Raw genomic sequence first — 20685 nt, 5'->3', positions numbered from 1 at the left:
CACCGCTTCCTTCCGATTCGATCGATTTTCATCTCTTTCTCTTATTCCTTGATCTTGTGTTGATTAATTAGAGGCAATCTATTCTTGATTGCTTATACACGGTTGAGTTCTAACTTGATTTTGATTTGTGTTTTTGTCTTGTGCTCGGGAACTCGGAGTAAGAGTTGTGGGCACATCGATTGCAACGGTAGATAGAACTTCGAAAGGTATTTCCTTCTATCTCTCTTTATATGAAATAACAATTAACGGATCTTGGGTTAATGGAAAAAGGTTAAAAATTTTATATTTCCGCTGCCAAACGTTAGCCTATTTTCCTTCACAGTTAGTCGGAAGAAACTAAATGATGACGATTGGTTTACGGTGGCTTTTATGTGGAGTTGGATTCGAGAGAAGTATGAGTTTTATCGTCTTATTGGTGTAGTTGTACCTTTTATGGTTATTTTTGCTCTATGTAGTCCTTTTATTTCCTTTATGGATGTTGTATTAAGCATTAGCCTGTACTTGTGTAAAGTTTTATCCCTTGCTATTTTCATGATGTACTTGTATTTTATCATCTAATGAAAGGGTAAATTTCATCAATGGTGTACAACCTTTGCCTCGTTTCACACTTTGGTGTACAACCTTTAATTTGTCTCACTAATATGTATGAACTTATAGGTGACTTCCCACTTTGGTGTACAACAGGTAAAAATAACCGATTAACTCGAAGTCAACGCACCACATCAGCATTTTCATCATATTCATTAATAAAAGTGGGACCCACAAAATGTAAAAAAAAATTAATTTTATTTATTTCTCTTTTTTACCCTTATACATCAATCTCTTCATCTTCTTCCCTCTATTTCATTTTCTCTCTCCAAATTTCTCACTCTAACTCCTCCCCCTCTAATTTCTCTCACTTTAAATCCGTGACTCTAATGCATTTAATATTAACATGAACATAATTTATACAACATTAGTAAATGTTGGAACAAAAAATAGCAGATAGGCATCTAAACGTAATACATTTTAAATAGAATTAAAATTATAAAATGTAATTAGATAAAAAAAAGAAGTTCTTCATCTTCATCCTCAAAATGGCGAATGGTAAAGATGGAGGGATAAAAGGATAAAGAAGCGTGAAAAAATGGCAGCTTTACACACTCTCACTGTTTTTCCTCTTCAATTTTCTCTAAAACCCTTATTCTTCTTCTTCAACTTGCTGTAATTCCTCAATTAAACCCTCAATTTCTCTAACCATTCATCCCCCCCCCCCTCTCTCTCTTAATTGCACCCCACTATTTCATTGCCTGTTGGTGGGTTTTTCTAGGCTCGTCTCAGATAAAATCCTTTTTCTCACTCCATTTCCAATTTCTTGAGGTTTAGTAATGGATCTTTAGGGGTTGTCGTAGCTTTAAAAAATGCTTTATCTAAGGGATTTTTGGAGAAGATAGGAGGAAAATTCTAATTACATCAAGTGCTTTGGCAAATGGATATTATTTGTATAAATTATACAATGCACACAAGGCGTAGGCTTGCTGATTTTGAGAGAGAACTTCATAATGAATTGAAAACATGATGAACTCATCAAGGCTCAAAAGCATGCCCATTTCGAGAATATCCAAAGAATAGCTGAAGGAAGGTTTTTGTAGTACATCGAACGATAGAGAGAGAGAGGGAGAGGGAAGGGAGTTAGAGAGAGAAAGAAAAAGATAATGAGATGAGTGAGGTTGATTTTAGAGAGAGAAATGCAGAGTTGGATTGGAAATAAGAAAATGGGAAAGGAGGAAGAAGGGTATAAAAGTAATTTTATATTAGGTGAGTCAATATTTGATTTTTTAACCGGTCAAACATGTCATTTTTACCTGCCGTATACCAAGGTGGGAGGTCACCTATAAGTTCGTACATATTAGTGAGACAAGTTGAAGGTTGCACACTAAAGTGTGAAATAGGACAAAGGTTGTACACCATTGATGAAATTTACCCTCTAATGAAATGATTAAGCATCTTTATCAAAAAAAAAAGTCACTTAAATATTATATAAATAAATTTTAAACCAACATTTTTATAAAACTTATTTTTATCTGTCAATGGAATAGTTACGCGTAATACTAAACCGATATAGTTAGTTCAGACCGAAGATACCGTTAAACACGTTACATTGTCATAAATTTACTGGTACTAATTTTATATTCCAAACTTTTGTACTGATCTATATTCGAACTTTTATACTAATTTTATAGATTCTAATTGAGAATTGTCGATATTAGTCCTATTTTAACTTACAAATTAAAGTTGCTTAAAATATTTTATTAATAGGATTTAAAATGATCAAATATTTTTATTGGTCTATTTTGGTATCTGAGATAGTAATTTTAAACCGAAGTAGAGCTCGTTTGTTTTATCTACTGAATGTTGTTTTTCCAAAAAGCAAGGATTCCCTACTTTTATAAAAAAAAACCTCTCATTTTCAAAGTGAAAAGACTAACAGGAGGTCAAAAAGCAGTAACCAAACACCTTCGTAGTTATTTTAGACCGATTATACCTTTAAACTCGTTACGCTGCTAAAAGCCCATTAATACCAATTTTATCTTCAAACTCTTAAAGAGAAACTAATATTAAATATTACCTCTTGTAGATTATCGTAAATTTTCATATTGCACCAAGCATTGCACCTTTAACTCGTTTAGAAAAAGTTTTTTTTTTCTCTAATACATGGTCTCCATTATTCTCTCTTGGATCTCCATTTGCTTTCATTTCCCTTTTTTTTTTTAATATGAAATCATCCCCCGAGTAGAACTAAGAGTCTGTTTGCTTCAGTTGTTCATGTTTGCTGGCAGTAGATATTATTTATTTTTTCTACAAAAAGCAGCTTTATTAGTAATATATAATTTTTTTTGGTTTGTAAGGGTATCCACCACGACAGCAATCACGCAAATGGTTTGCACCTCTTTGAGTGGGACAACTGGCCACGAAAATTCTTTCCATTCCCAAAGTGATGTCAAATATGAATTTAAGAGAGGAGGAGCCTTTACCACTCTACCACAACCCGTGGTTTAGCAATATTTAATTATAAGATACTATCAATTGAACAAATTTATTGTTATAAATTTCAAAATCATTTTGGGCTTGATTAGATCAAGGGTAGGGAAGGGTAAATAAAAAAAAGGTAGAGAATGGTAGGGAAAGGTAAAGAAGGGGAATGATGGGTAATTTCTAATCCTTCAAAACCCACCGAATTGGTGGGTTGAAAATTAGATGGAATTTCTTAAAAGAAAACCTTCAAAATCCCTCCACTACCCTTCTAATTTTTTGTGTTCTAAACGTGAGTTTGTAAAAACCAATGTTATCAGAACCGAACCGGACATCAAACCGGATTGGTGACTGGGTCACAGATCACTTGGTCGGATCGGATGGCTCGGATTGGTCGAACCGGATGATGTAATAAATAAATAATATTTATATATATTAAATATATATAATTATTTTAAAATTATTTTTATAAATTATATATATTCCAAACAAATTATAAACAACTTTTGGTTTGTTATTTTTTGTCAACTTGAAACTTAAATATATAACGGATAAATAGAATTTAGAATAACTTGAAATATGTAAACATATTCTATGACATGCGATCTTTTTAACGGTATATTATAAACTCAAAACGGACAAGTGGTGAATGAGAAATTGACGATTAAAGTGAACCACTTGAAATGCTTTAAAAGAAGATAAAAAATAAACTAAACATTCTTATCACACCTAGGAAAGAAATGAGAATGTTAACTAGTTTAAAAGTAAATGGTCTTCACAAGCCTTTAAGTAATTACTAAGGGAAATGATTTCTCACGAGCAGGGGGTGCAGTCGTTCCACCATTGGGTTAGAGGCGCACCCGCACGACGTGGGCGATGCGAATGCCACACCGAAATGAGCTCTCTTAGTCCGGCCTCATTTTGCTAGATTTTATCTCTTTTTCTTTTTCTTAAATTTTTTCCTCTTAATTTTTTTTAAGTAACAACCGGTGTGAACCGGGTTGGCCGGTTCCCGGTTTGACCACCGGTCGAATCGGTCCAGTGCCGGTTCACACCGGTTTTTAGAGCGTTGATCAAACCAGTCAAGCTTGGATCGAACTGCTAATCGGTTCCCGATCGAACCGGTCCGATCGACCGGTCCGGTCCGAACTTGATAACATTGGTAAAAACGCTTACTAACCCTTCCCCTCCCAAACAAAGGTTACTAACTCTTCCCTCATTAATCCCTCTAAAACCTCCATCCAATCAAACCCAAACGGGTCGTTTGGTATTCTATTGGGATATGGATAAATGTTGGGATATGGATAAGGATAAATGATTGGGATAAAGATAAAAATATGATAGTCGAGAATTATTATTCAATGTTTGGTATGTGGGATAAGGATGAGGATAAAATAATACATTTTTACATTTTACTATTTTAACCTTATTTAAACTACGTAACATTAATTTGAGGGATAAGATGGACTTTTCCATCCTATTAAAATCACTGTAGCTTATCCCACCTCCTTATACCACCTCCTCCTCCTCCTGTGTATAGGATTTGAGGGATAAGAAGCTTATCCCTAGTACGTCTCACTCTTCTATCTCCCAAACAAACACGGATAACTTATCCAGAAAAAGATATTGAATATCATTTTGACTTTCCTTTGAAATTCACTGAAATCTGGCATTTGAAGGTGGTTTCAGTTCGTGGACAGAAAGCTTGGGTCTTTCCTGTTTAGGGCACAAATTAAATTTAGATTAGAATTCGTAAGAAAAAGAAAGGCGCAGAATGGCGGTATCAGAGACTCAGAAAGACCTTGGAGAAGTTCTCAAGCCCTTCTACCAAAGAGCTTCTGAAGCTGAGGTTTGATTTTATCTGCCAATTTAATCTCTTTTAAATTGTTGCTAATGTATGCATAGAAAAATGTTATACCGTTGTATTAGTGTGTGTGCATATGCATTGTTTTGGGATTCTTTTGACCAGGGTTTTAAGTAGTTCATGTGCGAATTGCATGTATGTGGCTGTGGGCGTTACCCTTGTTCTCTTTTATGTTGAAATACAGAAAATCAAAGCCTACATGTACTAAAATCCATTCTTGAAAGTGTATTGGACATGGATTTGGGTTCCAAAATACTGAGGTTTAGCTGAATTTGGGTTCCTTTAGGCTTTGTACTGAGGAAGATTGCGTGTTCGACTGCATCATCATCAGTTTAAACTATCTTTTAATTATTGGGATGTAGAAAGGACAGAAATAAAAACCCTTCTAGTGTAATCTCATCCCATTTATTATTCTCCATGGGAGAAAAACTCCATAGTCAATCTACTTGACACAATATCGAATTTGTTTCGGGTATTGTGGTGCACAAGCTTACTATCAATTTCCATGTCCCAAAATTTCATGGTTCACAACTTCACATTATAAATTCCTGAGATGTTTTGAAAATATGGAAATCTTTCTTACAAATGCAAATAAGCGTAACTACATTTTTCATGTTGTCTTTTAGTCTTGCTAAACTTAGTTTCTCATGTTTGTCTTTTAATCTTGCTAAACTTAGTTGAGGCATCTCTGCTACTCTCACCTTTTCCTATCACTTTCATTCTTGCGTAGTTTTTTTTTGTCTTTGCTATCATCATCATATCTTTTGCAGACTGGTTAATCTAATGTTTTTCTCCCAATATATACTGAATCTCATACTTATGTTGGGTTTATAGGACTAAAGATCATTACAAACCTTCTTGTAATTACAAGTTTCCCCTTATTTTTATACATTTCCAATATATATATATGTGTGTGTGTGTGTTTTAGAGGTTGGTGTGTTCTTTTTTTGGAACAGAATAGGTTCTTATCACAACTCTTGATTACCCTTGCTTTTCCTTTGCTTCGAGGTGCCTATCTTTGAAGCTCATGGTGATTCGTGAGAGATTATCAAACTCCCTTAATGCTGCTCCTAAACAATATAACTACTATATAATAAAACTCCTACATAAGATCCAAACCCTAGTATCCACAACATTATTCCCCTCTTCGATTAAGAGCTTGTCTGCAAGCTTGAATTGGCGAAGGGGGTTCATCTTCATCATCCTCCAGGATCCTCGTGTTCCAGTCTATAAGACCAAAATTGCATTCCTTCTCTCATATAGAATGCAGCCAATACTTTGTCGTCTGTCCATTGGTTGATGAAAAATTGTTCAGACATGTGTAACCATTGTAAGGTATCCTTAATTCCAGTATAGGAAGGAAATTCCATCCTGCTGTATTTGGGGATTATTTTGCAACAAAACGATAGGCTGTGGCCGATGTGTTATTGACTGGTTGGTGGCTGTTTTGGTTGCAGACCCTTCATGTATCCTTTGTATATAGAAATCATTACCCCTCTATGTGCTGAATTTCCGTAAGGACAACTCTGAAGGACAAGTTCATTTGTTGGAGAGTAGCTTGCCAGGATCACTATCCTCTATATATATATATATATATATATATGTCATCGACTTTTCTATTGGCTTGTTAGTACTTTTATATTATTATAACCTTTCATTTTAGGATTACCTGTTGGATCTATACCTTTATATTTCTGTCCCGTTTATCTACTTTTACTTTGGAATTATTTGTTTGATGACCATGATGCTCTGGTAATATTTTTCAAATTATTACTGTCAAATATATGGTTTCTCGAGGAATATCTGTTAAGCTATAATTCTGTTTGTTGAAATCCTTAGCATTGATGAGCAGCCATATGTATATTTTGTGTGTGCTTTTCTGCATGTGCTAATTACCATTTTTATATTAAAGGATCGTTTGTCAAGAATTGAAGCTGCACTTGCAAGTGATAAAGGTAGGCACTGCACGAAATATCTATTATTTACTTGGTGGTTCAAGAGAAGGATTCCTGCTTATGCTAATTTGAAACACATTCAGATACTAAAAACGTGGAGCTTTTGGAAACAATAATTGAACTTCAATCACGGCTAGAAGGTGCAAATGTGGAACTAGCTTTACAACAAGAAAAGGTAGGCATCTTTTTGTTTAAACACTGATCCATATCGGTTTGAGCTACATTACCTATATACCTTCAATTCTGATCAGGCAAAGAGGCTTTCTACTGAAAATGCCAAGCTCCAGTATCGTGTTGTGCATCTTGTGCGGGCAGTTCGTGAAGGTGATACCAAACGGGAGAAGCTGTGACAGATAAGGTTCACCTAGAATTATCATCTAAGAACATAGTTCAGTTACATTCTTGCAATTTATGTTGAAGCTTACTTACTGAAAGCAAGTTCAATTACTGAAAGTTGCTGAAATACTCCCTATAGTACAAAATTTATCAGAGAATAATTGTAGTTTACCTAGTAAGTTTGGAATTACTGTATTGCAGTATATGCGTAAAAGGATTTTGTCTGCTTACATCTATGATAATCAACGGTTTTGGGGGTTTTTTGCGTCGAGGGTGGGTAGTTATATAATTTCAAGAGGTGTTTAAGAATCAAGCGCACAAACGAAGTTGCAGTACAACGATAATGAGCAAATAGCATCATATTGTCATTGACCATATTTTTCTACTAACAGATCTGATGTTGCTGTGAACTTATGCTCAATACATGTTTGTCAGAATTCATTGACACTCTTGTGGTGAAAGCATAATGTTTTTAGACGAAACAAATTATTATTAAAGCAAAGATGAAAGGACAAGTGAATATAGGATGATTTCCATTATAATTTGTTGATACAAAAAACAATTTGTTTTATGTATTTGAGCATGAATAGTTCGATTGATAATAAGCAATCTAAAGTGGTGATCTCATGGTCATGGCTGACCAAGAAGAGATGGCCTGTGGAAAGCATGAGTCTATGCAATCTCGATGCGTAGAATAGTTCGATTGTTAAGCATCACGGTCATGGCTGACCAAGAAGAGAAGGCCTGTAGAAAGCATGAGTCTGTGCAATCTCGATGCGTTCACGGGGATCGTTCAGAGTTTCATCCCTCAATGCTTGCAAAATAGCTGCTGTTGAATGTTCCCTTGAAATAAGTATTTTATAGAGTGTTTTCAAGATAGGGCAGAGCTCAACAGGTGCTACTGGTTTCTTCTCATTTGGATGTAATATGCTCAAACTTGCTTGACTTAGGAGCTCATAGAACGCTTTTACTGCTGAAACACCCTGTCATAAAAAAAAAAAAAAAAAACTCATCATGCTTTCTTTGATTACTAATCCATTAATTCATCATTACACAACTCAAAAACAATACCTGAATCATTCCTTTTCCGCTGATGCTATCACCCATATCCCTATTCAATTCCCCTTTCGCTAACATTTGGCCATACCATGAGTTACGACCTTTTAACAAGGTTACGTAAGTGTCAGCCAGCAGAGGCCCTGCAAGCTTCTCAGGTTCTTCTGCCAATAAATGAGTAATGAATATCATCTCCGACGTACAATGTGCGAAATACACCGACTTGCTTGTAGCACTCTCGTTAGTAAGGGCTGCCACCATTCCTGAGAAAACCAGATTCCAAATGAGTATATATGCAGATTCACTCTCAGGGAATATTTTGATTGTAAGAATGCAGCAGCCATTCGGGGTTTTAGTGCTGGCTTTCAATGCTGGGGGTTTTAAATGCAGGGTTTTTAGTTCTGGCTTTCAATGCTGGGGGTTTTAGTGCTGGATTTTAGCTTTGGGTTTCAACTTCGACCTTGAACTCTTCCAAAAGGAGAAGGCGAAACAACCCAAAACAATGTCAATTGAGGCAGCACCAAGGGTGGTAATTTGTATATAATTTGATGTTATAATATTTTCTTGATGAATTATTTCCTTTATTATGGAAGTTTTGTGAATGTTGGTGATCATACTTCATTCGGGTAGTTCCAATGTTAATCGTGCATGGAAATACCAACATTCACAAAAATTTTTCAAAATAATACGGTGTGCTAGTGTTTGTTTTGCAAGATGTTGTCAACAAAGCGATCATGAAGTTGTGTTCATTGACAATTGTTGAGAATGCGATCAAGCGGCTATTGAAAAGTGGGTCGCTCGTGATGTCCGTTGGAGTTTAATTCGATGCTTGGGCATTCAGTTCAATCGTGGCTGATAAATTTTCGTATGAGGATTTGTTGTTGGACCAAGTGGGTATTCAGGTTTGTCATCGGTGTTCCAAACCCCTTTCTCCCCTATCGCTGAGGGCAGCGATACCTCAAGTGGGGGATGGGGAATGGACCCGTAAGGGCCAGGGATATAAGTATAATATAAGTATAATCCCTATGTGGACCGTGAATATAAGTATATAATCGTATAAGATATGGAATACTCGGATAAATGATATTAGAAACACTAGAAGAAATTTTTCACATTTTTCAAACTTTTGATGAATTTTCTTTTTTGTTTCTGTTATTGTGGAAGTGTAATCTTTCAAGTGCAGTGGCTAGAGTTCTTCGTCAGTTGAAGGTTTGGCAAGTCGCGGAATGGTGGTTGTAATTGAGTCAAGTTTTCAAAGGGTAAAGGTCGAAGAACTCGAAGCAAGCGGAGTTTAGTGGGGATAATGAAGCGGGGGTCGATTATTGTTGAACCTTGATTGTTGTTCGGGGTGAAGTGAATTACTCCTTTCGAATCCATCAACGAGGTCGTTGATAATCCAAGTGGGGGAGAGTGTCACGGGCGGAGATTTGGCCGTAGGCAAATCTCAGCCCGTGGCTTGGACCAAGGTGTTAATATGGGCACAACAAAGGCATCGCAGAAGGTTTGCGGCAGAATTGGGGAAAATCTGGCCATCGGCGGGGAATTGCGGCAGCGGCAGGAAGATCGGGCCCGTGGAGAATGTCCATGCCAATTCTCCCAAATGGGGCAACTTTCCCCGCATGATCCAAAGGCTATAGGCTTAATATATTATATAAGGGATCTCCATAAAAGATTAGAACAAACGGAAACCTCTAGACGTACCTTTGGAATATTTGTGGTGTATGGGGCTTATGTATGTCTGGCGGCAGCAGGACCCGAGTTGGTATAAGACACACTATAGGGGGGGGACAGGGTCTCAGGCGTCGGATCTCCGCCAACCCCTGGGCCAGTTGTCGGGACTGGTTTAAGTGATCCACCCTAGTCCACTAGGAACTAGGAGAGTCGGGCATCCGGCCTTCGGGAAGGGAGGCGGATGTCTCCGTTCGGGTGGAATCCCGCCGGACACTTTGGGTGGGCCCATAGTGTGAGTTGTTTCTATGTCGAGGTTTAACCACAATAAACCCCCCGGGACGGATTACGGATATATGAATTGACGGGATGCCTTCGGTTAAAAGGGGATAGACCCCTTTCGGATGGTGTTGGCTGGCCGAGACTCGGGGAAACCTCGGCGCCACACGGGGCATTGGCTAGACCTTCGGACGTGCCCCGTGACAAGTGGTATTACATTTCCAGGACGAGATGCTATCAGGACAAAAATATCATCTACGGCCTCTATAATCTGGTCTGTTTACCTAGTTCAAAACAAACACAAAAAAAACTTCCCTAAGAACTATGCCAATCTGAAACAAACACTAAATGCTGCAACTTGTGTTGTAACATAGTAAATACTAACATAGTTCTGTCTTGACAGTCGTCGATGTAAAACTTTTCAAACGAAACAGACATATTGCAGAAGAACACTGTGCATACAAATATAATCTTCCATCAACCACGAAATTGTATCCATTTTCTTACCCGAACCAGAAAGAAACGACACTTACCAGCTCCGATGGCATAAACATTCTTCAGGCCACCCATGACTTCATGAGTGATAAGATCACTATTATCCCATACAATGAAATGTGGTTGCCTGAGAAATTTTGCAACATGCTTTCTCCACTTTTCGGCTCCGCATATTCGAGCATTAGCATACTCTTTGTTATAAATTTCTGATGCAATATTTGGTCCACCAAGATAAAGTATATTCTCCATGCTTACACCAGCTGATTGACATAAACAGTAAAAAGATTAGAAGCAAGGAACAACTTCTCTGGACTAGGAAAACGATGATTAGAAATAGTACCAAGTGCAAAAACAACATTCAAATTCCATAAATCTAAGTACTTACTTGCTCTAATAATCATCTGTGTTGGAGTAATTATATGGGGAACAGGTTCAAATGCAGCCTCTATACCCTTTGCTAAAGAAATGATGATAGGCATGGTGATCCTCTCCTTCCAATACTTACTAATCTCTTCGAACACCTCTCGAGTTTCTGTCGAAGGCACGCCATTCACCACAATATCTGCATCCCAAACAGCCTCTTGCAGATTAGTCACAACCTTCAAAGGACACAGTGGTGTTTCAATCATGTTTAAGCAAAACCCATCTTTCAAAATCTCGTCTGCAAAAAGAGTCCGGTCACCTAGCCTTGCCTCCACGTACTTCAAATACGCGCATCGACGGATCAACCTCCTTAACACATCCTCCCTTGAATTGATCACTTCAAAGAGATGTTCTGCTGTGGCTCTATCAACAGCTCTTCCAGGCCTCCTCCATATCCGAATTTGGAACTTCTCGCGAAACTGGCCGTAACTATCCTGAAGCAAAGCAGCGAAAACACTTCCCCAAGCACCTGCCCCAACACCAGCAATCCTCAAAGGATCACCATCAGCCTTGCCGAGAAGACGCCGAAGCTCATCAAGCTTCTCTTCCAGACCATTACTATTCTGAATTGACCATCCATTCTGATGAACATTCGTAGCTTCAATACTTCCTACCATATTTCTCCACTAAATGAACTTACCAATAACAAATCAACCCCAAATACTTCAGCCCTATTAATAACTTAGAAATCCCTCAACCCAACTCTGATTTTGATGTGGGTATTGCTGACTTAGTCTAAACTCCTGAAAACCTTCCCTTGAAATGACAAGTTTCTGCCTCTCAAGTTGGCCACTAAATATTAAAAATGCAATCTTTATTGGCAGATCTTCTTACCAACACCAAAACTAATAATCAAAGTGTACCCTAAATTAAGGGTAAGAAGAAAATGTGAAGAAAAGTAAAAAAAAAAATTGAAAGAAGGAAGCCCTGTAGTCTTGTTTAGTCCGCCTGAGTTTGTTCATCTACCCAACTATAAACTTAATAAAAAGGAACAAGTCAAAAGGGAAGGACCGACCTTAATCGTTAACCACAAAGACTCAGTCTTGTATTGGGCATTCAATCAAGCTCTCCTTCAATTCCAGTCAACTTGGAATTCTGAAACTTTTAGAGAGAGAATGCACAGAAAGTGCATGAAAAGGTGAGGTCAGAGAAGGAAGGAAGCAGGAAACAAGTTTAGAGAGAGAGAGAGGGGGGCATTGATTGGTAGAATTAGATAAGTTGGGTGAAATTTGTAAAGAGTTGGAATGCATTAAAGATGCCAACTTCCCCAACGGTCATTAAATATGTTTGTGTTTGACATTACCTTCACTCTGCCTACTACCTTTTATTATGGTTATGGGCATGGGAATGCACTTCTATTCTATGGAATTTTCAGGATCTTTTTACATGATCTTCATTTGAAAATAATAATTGGAGGAGAAATGATTGTAATTGTTTAATTTGCTTACCTGATAAAATCTAGTTAGGTAGGAAATTTTGTTTTTTTATGTTGAAATTATAAAAAAAATTCCTCTTTCTTATGGGTTTTCCAAATTGTGATGGATTGAGAATGTTTTCATAATTTAAGAAGTTTTAAACCCTTAAAACTCTTTTTGGTTCAACTTTGCTATACTAGTATAATTATTCAGAGTCAGTATTAGCAATCAGACTTATAATGGTTAAATCCATAATTTAGTTTTTGAATTTTTAGGGTTTTAAAAATTGAGTTATTGATCATTTATTTTTTTAAATTAAACTCTTGAAATTTTAATAGTTTTAATGATTAAGTTCCTCGTCTTTAATTTTCACAAGCATTGAGTCATTGCTAATGGCTTCCTTAACTAAATTGTTGGTGAATAACTCAATACATGTGAAAATTAAAGATCATGTTTGGTTTATGGAATAGAGTAAGAATAGAATACCTATTCCTAGAGATTTGGTTATATTTTTTTTTTCTTCTTCGGATTTATATTCCATGATTGATGGAATAGGAAACCTTCATTTAAGTTAGGAATAACTATTCCAATAACTAATATTTTCTTTGATTTCAAAATTACCCTTCTCATATCTATTGATCATTTCTTTCACATTTCATGTGAAAACGGTGAAAATGCAAAAACGAAAAAAACACGAAAAATATGGGGAAAATGAAAAAATGCAAAAAACGTGAAAACTGTAAAAACGTGAAAATTGTAAAAATACGAAAAACATAAAAAAAAAACCATGAAAAAAACAAAAAATGGTAAAAACATGAAAAACAGTAAAATTACGAAAATTTGAAAAAATGTGAAAAATTGATAGTAATAGTTAAAATTCACATTTCGCATTTTCACTTTTTTTGTGTGTGTTTTTTTTGTGTTCTATACGGGTTTTTTCATTTTTGCCATTTTTCACATTTATTCGTTTTTGCCATTTTTCACATTTCCCTCAAATAATACATATATTTAATATATGAAGAATTGATAGTAATAATTAAAATTGGATAAATTACACTCATGCCCATTAAACTTTATCTATTTTAACATTGTGGCCACTGAACTTTAATTATTAACGGTATGGTCACTCAACTTTAATTAACTCCTCAAAATGACCGTTATACTAAATGTGCCATATAAGAACATCTTAAATTAGCTAATCTATAATAAATCTCTCTAAATCGTTTTTGTTATTATAAGAAAAAATCATACTTAAACCCCTGGAATTTTAGGGACTAAGCTCATGGTTTTAATTTTCACATGCATTGATCATTCACTAACAGTTTAGTTAACGTGGCTATTAATGATAGGCTCAATGAGTGTGAAAATTAAAAATCGGGAGTTTAATTTTTAAGACTATTAAAGTTAAGGAGCTTAACTTGAAAAAATAAATGATTAAAGGTCCAATCCTTAAAATCGTAAATATTCACAGACTTAATTATGAATTTACAAAAGAAATTAACATGAAGGGTTTTTGCAGTTTTTCTTTTTGAAAAAGAATACGATATATTAAGCATCGGATAATAAGACATTACACATAAAAGGAGGCAGATAATCCATCCACACACCATAATCAGACTGAGAACCCGCAGCCCGAGCTAACACATGGACAGCCAAATTCGCTGATCGACAAACAAAAATAATAGAGCAATTACTAATTTTTCTGATAAGGGCCTGACAATCACCAATTATAAGATCTAGACTCGAATTGCCGCTAGTTTCTCGCCCTAAGGCATATACTAGAACTTGTGAATCTGACTCCATAATGACATCTCTCCATACATTATTTTTTAGCCAACTCAACGCTTCTCTGCAGGACAACGCTTCAATTAACCGTGGATCAAGAGGACACTGAAGGATGCCGTTAGAAGCCAAATTAATTACATTCCCTTACCTTATTTAATTATGTGTAATTCATTATAAAATTTAATAAGGGATAACGTATAAAATAGTCACAATATTTTGAAAAAGAGTCAATTTAATATCATCAACAAAACAATACAATTTTATTCTCTTTTGTTCAATGAAACAACAAAATTCCTTATTAATATAAATTGATACATCAGATGATAAAACGACACAATTGTCTTTCGACAAATGTTAGAATTAAAATTATGTGATTTTATACGTGGATGCTAAATTGACCATTCTCCAAAAACCTTAAGAATATATTTGATACTTCATTCTTTTAATAATATTGTGTAATTATTTTATTAAATCAATTATCTTATTTGATTTAATTTAAAAATAATATAATTATATATATTTAATAATATTTAAACATTATTATTTTTTTAAAAAAAAATTATATACGGGTACAAAGCTAGTTAATTACATTATTCAGGAATAAGCAAGATTTAGAAGAAACCAAATTCCTGAAAAATAAGAGAGATGATCTCTTCCATCACACCCGCAAATGGGAGAAGAATTATGCAAAAAAGCATCCGAGAACTCTGATTTTTTATTTACACATCCGAGAACTCTGATCTTTATTTTCTGTCATATTAAACCATTATTTGTGAATTTGATTAATTGTGAATATCTAATACAGCTAAAAAAGTGTTATAATTTCATCTGTGTTTAACATTTTTCTTATAGTTTGAAATAAAGTTTTTACAGTTTTTCTATAGCCATATTACACATTTTAAAAATGGTTTCGAAATATTAAAAGTAAAAATTTCTAACGCAAGCAAAATGGATAATACTTTGTTAATCGAGTTTTATATTCAAAACTAACTTTTATAGTCATCAGGGGCTTAACGTGATAGAAATTAAAGATCAAGAACTTAATACACCAAAAAAAGACCAGGAGCGTCGCAATGTTTTTGCTTAACATAATATATATGGTATTTTGCCAAAATACCAAAAATCAATAATTTTATTCCAAAAATGTAAAACACACTCATATACAAAATACTATAGAATCAAAACTAACTTTTTAAAATGTGGTACTGAAATATCAAACGTTACATAAGTGCTTAGTAACCAAATCAATCTCATATTGATTCAAAAAATAATCAATCTCATATTCCTTCCATACTAGAATTCTATCTACATACAAACTCTCGATAACAATCACACGATCTTTGTATTCAGACAACAACCACATTTTTCAACGTAATTCGACTTCAAAATACATGGACTGAAGAAAACGGATTCATCAACTTCAACATCATTGGAATTCAAATTCCATAGAAATGCACATTCATAAACTGCTCAAAAGAAAATAAAGATAACCTATAAATTGATCAAACAAAAAAAAATCGAAATCTTATTCCACCTAACAACAACAACAAATGTCAGTTCGATTTTATTTCCAACTAAAGACAAGAAACTTTACGCGCACGTGTTCAGAAAAACATCATACAATAATAAAACATGTAAACAATACAACTGATTTCAAAACAACTCATATAAAAATGAATGTGCATCCTCCAAAGCTCATGAATAAACATTTAAAAAACATTAATAACAAGATTGCTCTAATGCTCAAATGAATACAAACAACTATAACAACGATTTCATCTACTTGGAAATTTAATGGAAGTGTATGAAATCAAGTGAACGTCCATAAAACTGATTACAATTCATTTGAAATGGAGTAAAACAATTACTAAAACATAAAAATCAATGTTTGATAAAGTTTCACATTAATCAACTTAAAGTGGATGAAATTGATTGAAATTAAACAAAACGAATTGAAACTCATACCAAACTGAATCAAAACAATGAACAAAAATTATAAACAATATCCTAACAAGTTTCGTATGAGTTTAAAAATTGTTGGTCCCTTGTGAGGTTAGATTAGTTCCAAAGGGGGATGAATGAAACTATTGGTTAATTTTACCATTTTATAAAATTTCTCATTTGGCGTTTAAATGGCTTAGCATAGAGGCAAACTTCGGAGTCAGAGACAAGTTCAGTTTACTGAATTAATCAGTCTACTAAGTTTGATTCTGCTTCTGATGAATGCGCTCAGAGGACAACTTATTTAGCAGAGCTTCTGACTTCTCAAGATTAATAGTTTAGTAGGCGCTTAGTAGTCAGAGCTTATATGTGAGATAAATAAGTTAGAGCAAGCAATATAATCAGAGGTGATAAAGGAAGAGTTAAGAAATACGTTACTCGGCAGATTTATACTGGTTCGGCCTCTCGCTTATGTTCGGTCCTCAAAATACCTTATTTTGAGCTTTAATCCGCTAAAACACTCTTTAACGGGTAGAGCACAAACCTTTATACAATAGATATAGCTTCTGTAAAGTATCTTCTTTTACACTCACACTCAACTATCTATCTATCTAGTTATTTGCCTATAATAGAAGCAAACAACATAGCTTCTGATTTACAAATAGAAAATGGGTTCTAATATAGAACTTAGTTGAAGAACTATCTCTCTATTGGATTTACACATATATTAAAATAAATATGTATTACAAAGATTGCTTTAGATTTTCACTTGAAGGATTTTCTCTTTTCAGCGTTATGATCGTCAGTTGCGAAATGAGCATAGACTTGGCTTTTATAGTGAAGCTTTTGAGAATGAATCCGTTTGAATTTCAAACGAGCTGTTTGGAGGGAACCGACTTCGGTCACCGTCAGCTTCTGACTTTAATACCAGCAGTCCAAAGGGTCGTATCCTTTCTTCTTAATAAAGGTCACATGATCTTCGGATTGCCGTTGAGACAACGAATGTAGCGCATGGAAGATCCGCGGAGTAAAGGCTACGCCTAATCCATTTGCCAGATAAGTATCTGATAAGTGCATAATTCGACAATAAATAATCCCGCTTTTGTACTTTATAATTGTCATGTATTGTTATTTTTGCAGGTTTTATTGTTTGTTTTTGGTATTTTCATCTCTACAGGCCAATGATGACTAAAGGGATATAAATTGGGCTTAATTTGGGCCAAGCTGATGTCGGGTCGTGATCCGGAGCTGATTGGGCAAATATTAGTCCGAGTCAGAGTTAGTCTTGCACAAGACTAAGGCAGTTACGGGCTGACAGTTTCCTGGTTCGAATAGGATTGCTTTCCTGATCCGGATTGGACAATTTGAGAACAAGATTTTCAGCTAAAGCACGAAATTGTAGGAGACAAATGAGGAGGCAATTAATTTCAAATTTGAAGAAGGATTCTAGAGCTAATTTGAAGGGATTTTAATTCCTTATTTTGAGGAGCCGTAATAGACTTAAAAACATCAGATTTTCCAAGTCGAGGATATCAGTTTTTTTTACATATTATTTTCCAGCAGAAAAACACATACGTTCATGGCTATTGATAGCTAACTTTTTAATTTCGCTTAAGGGATAGTTCAAGGGATTCTTCTCCGTTATCGTGAGATCGTTGTATTTCACTTTTCTCCATTTATTAAGTCGTTTATTTGTTCATTGTGTTCAGGGAATTATCCTCAATTGATTATTTGTTCCATGAATGATTACTGCAGGTTGTTTGTCGAATTGAATAATCATAAAGCTGATTCGGTTTATTAGAGTTTCACCTAAGACAACCGAACTAAGTAGCTATTGACTGTTGAACCAAGCTAGTTTCGTGTTTGGAAGAACAGACCCAAGTTTGACAAACCTGAGTTCGTATTCCGCGTGACATTAACACGAATCAAGCTAGGTTTATCTAAGTCAAATGAACAGATAAGTTAGTTTATAATCGCCGACGCTGAGAGACGATTAACTAAGATCAGGTTCTTCTATTTCTTAAGCTGTCAATAAATTAAATCTTAGGCGCTGAGATAGGATTGTCTATTGATTAGGAACAAGCTATTTGTCATGCTTAGCTAGTTCATTATTAAGGAAGAACATTCAAACTGACCCGGCAGAAACATGAGAATATAACCTTATCTGTCAATGATCGTTAATGTATGAATTATCCTGCGGTTCCCCTTGACCGAATTCATCAAAATATTATTCACAAACCTTCTTTAATTTCTGTTTTGTTCTTTTTATGATTTTTGACTTGTTACATTTAAATTTAATAAACTTCACAATTCCAAACCCCCCATTTAATTATTTCGTTAGGTCGTAAGAGATTTGAGTCAATATTATTCCCTTGGGTTCGACCTCTACTTGCTCTATTACAAATTTATTCGTTTAGGGAAAGTTGGGATTATTTTTGGTGGATTCGGCATCCATCAAATTTTGGCGACGTTGCCGGGGAATAATCTAATTTGATTTAATTTCTTTTATGACCAGGTCCAACAATTCAGAACAACTTCTCTTTGAATCAGAGATAGAATTACTGGCTCGGAGGTTTCGCAAGGAAGTAATGTTACAGAAATTACAAAGTGCCATAACTTCGAGTTCTAGTGACGAAGAAGAAATATCCAGCGAAGAAAGTGAACAATCTGAAGAGGAAACAATGGCAGAAAGAACTCTAAGACAACTTCAGGCGCAAGAGGTCAATAATCAGCCCCTATGCATCACATATCCCAACTTGGATGTGTCGTTTGAGTTGAAATCCGGGTTGATTCATTTGTTGCCCAAGTTTCATGGCATGGAGAGTGAAAGTCCTCATAAACATCTTAAGCAATTCCATGTGGTGTGCTCCAGCATGAGACCGCAAGGAGTAACGGAAGAACAAGTGAAGTTGAGAGCGTTTCCATTCTCACTAGAAGATGCAGCCAAGGATTGGCTTTTAAATTTGCCATCAGGAACAATCACTACATGGAACCAGATGGTACAATCGTTCCTGGACAAATATTTTTCAGCCTCCCGAGCGGCATTAATTCGGAGAGAAATCAGTGGAATCAAGCAAAAAGATGTGGAGTCACTTCATGAGTATTGGGAGAGGTTCAAGAAGTTATGTGAAAATTGTCCTCAACACGGGATAGCTGAAAATTCTCTGATCCAATATTTCTATGAAGGGATTTTTAGCATGGAAAGAAAAATGGTGGACGCAGCAAGCGGAGGATGTTTCCTCGATAAAACACCAACCGCGGCTAAGGAGTTGATCAGGGTAATTGCAGCAACTTCTCAACAGTTTGGGAAAGTTCGGGAAGGTCCCAAGTGTTGAAACACCTTTCCACATAATTTTGATTTGACAAAATTGTTTAAGTATAATTGAAATACATATTCTAAAACACACTAAGTTTAAATGCTTTGATTTATTCTACTAATGTGTTTGTTCAATGTTGAGTTAAAATTGTTTATAAGACACAAGAATTAAAAGGCCCAAGCCCAATACGGAAGTCAAGGCCCAAGTCAAACAACTCAGTACAACTCGGCCCGCGTTTGTCAAGACGTTGCCGTTTTGAACAAAACGCAACTCAGCAAAAGAAGGATCTAGAAGACCTTCGGGAACAACTTCAAGATGAAGCTGCTGAGTAGTCTCGACAAAGCATACAAGACAGCAGCTGGCAAATGAAAACTTCCAGACAAAGTATTTCTACTTTGGGTAAAGTTCAGATGACACAGTGTGCTGTCCAGTTGACTTTACCATAAAAGGAGAGACAGTCTGCTGAGCTGACCGAGGACAGAAGATACACAATTCTGATTGGCCGAGAGCTCTGAGCAAGTCAGGATGATAACGACAGGTAGCCGTTTCCCTCCAACGGTTATTTCGAAATTCGAAATGACCGATGCCCAGACGTCTCTATAAATAGTGCCATCAGAAGCTTCACTCAATACAGAACTTGATCAAGCCATTACGCTGACCAAATTTCTACACAAGTTCTGCAAGCAAAGAAGCAAAGCAAATCTTACACTACAATTCTTATATCTGTGTAAAAGTCTAGAGTGATTGTTTCAATCGTCTAAAGTGTCTTAGCAAATCTTTGTATAGGACAAAACACTTATCATTTCTAGAGATAGAAAGGAGAGACTGAGTACTCGGTTTTAGTACTCAGCGAGAGATTAGGATTGAGTAGAGGTATAAAGGAAGGTACTATTGTCATACTCAGTTGCTAAGATTGTAAAAGGTTTGAGGCTCTACCTTTAAAGAGCTCAGTAGAGGATTCGAAATCTCGGAACGTGTTCCGGGGATAGGACGTAGACTTAGAAGAAGCCGAACCTGGATAAATCTGCTGAGTGAAGTATTTCTTACCTTTAACTCCTTATATATATTGCTTGCTTAAAATAACCAAAAACTGACCAAGTAAAGAGGTCAAGTAGAGTTGTGCGCGCTGAACATCTGAG

At 35.6% G+C, this 20685-nt stretch overlaps 2 protein-coding genes across 2 annotated transcripts; one reads left to right on the top strand and one right to left on the bottom strand.

Annotated features, from left to right (window-relative positions):
- The first annotated feature begins 4621 nt into the window (after positions 1–4621).
- Positions 4622–7436, top strand: LOC136208822 (uncharacterized). The gene is made up of 4 exons (XM_066000072.1): positions 4622–4861; positions 6789–6831; positions 6915–7006; positions 7083–7436. The coding sequence occupies exons 1-4, from the start codon at positions 4787–4789 to the stop codon at positions 7179–7181; spliced, it is 309 nt and encodes a 102-aa protein (XP_065856144.1). The 5' UTR covers positions 4622–4786; the 3' UTR covers positions 7182–7436.
- A 241-nt stretch (positions 7437–7677) lies between these two features.
- LOC136208821 (glycerol-3-phosphate dehydrogenase [NAD(+)] GPDHC1, cytosolic) lies at positions 7678–12429 on the bottom strand. The gene is made up of 4 exons (XM_066000071.1): positions 11051–12429; positions 10704–10925; positions 8239–8486; positions 7678–8150 (listed from the first exon to the last, which is right to left on the bottom strand). The coding sequence occupies exons 1-4, from the start codon at positions 11703–11705 to the stop codon at positions 7887–7889; spliced, it is 1389 nt and encodes a 462-aa protein (XP_065856143.1). The 5' UTR covers positions 11706–12429; the 3' UTR covers positions 7678–7886.
- Positions 12430–20685: the final 8256 nt, after the last annotated feature.

Source organism: Euphorbia lathyris, chromosome 10 (genome assembly GCF_963576675.1).
Source record: "Euphorbia lathyris chromosome 10, ddEupLath1.1, whole genome shotgun sequence".
In the NCBI taxonomy this organism is placed as follows: Eukaryota; Viridiplantae; Streptophyta; class Magnoliopsida; order Malpighiales; family Euphorbiaceae; genus Euphorbia; species Euphorbia lathyris.
This window is presented reverse-complemented; position numbering and strand designations above follow the sequence as displayed.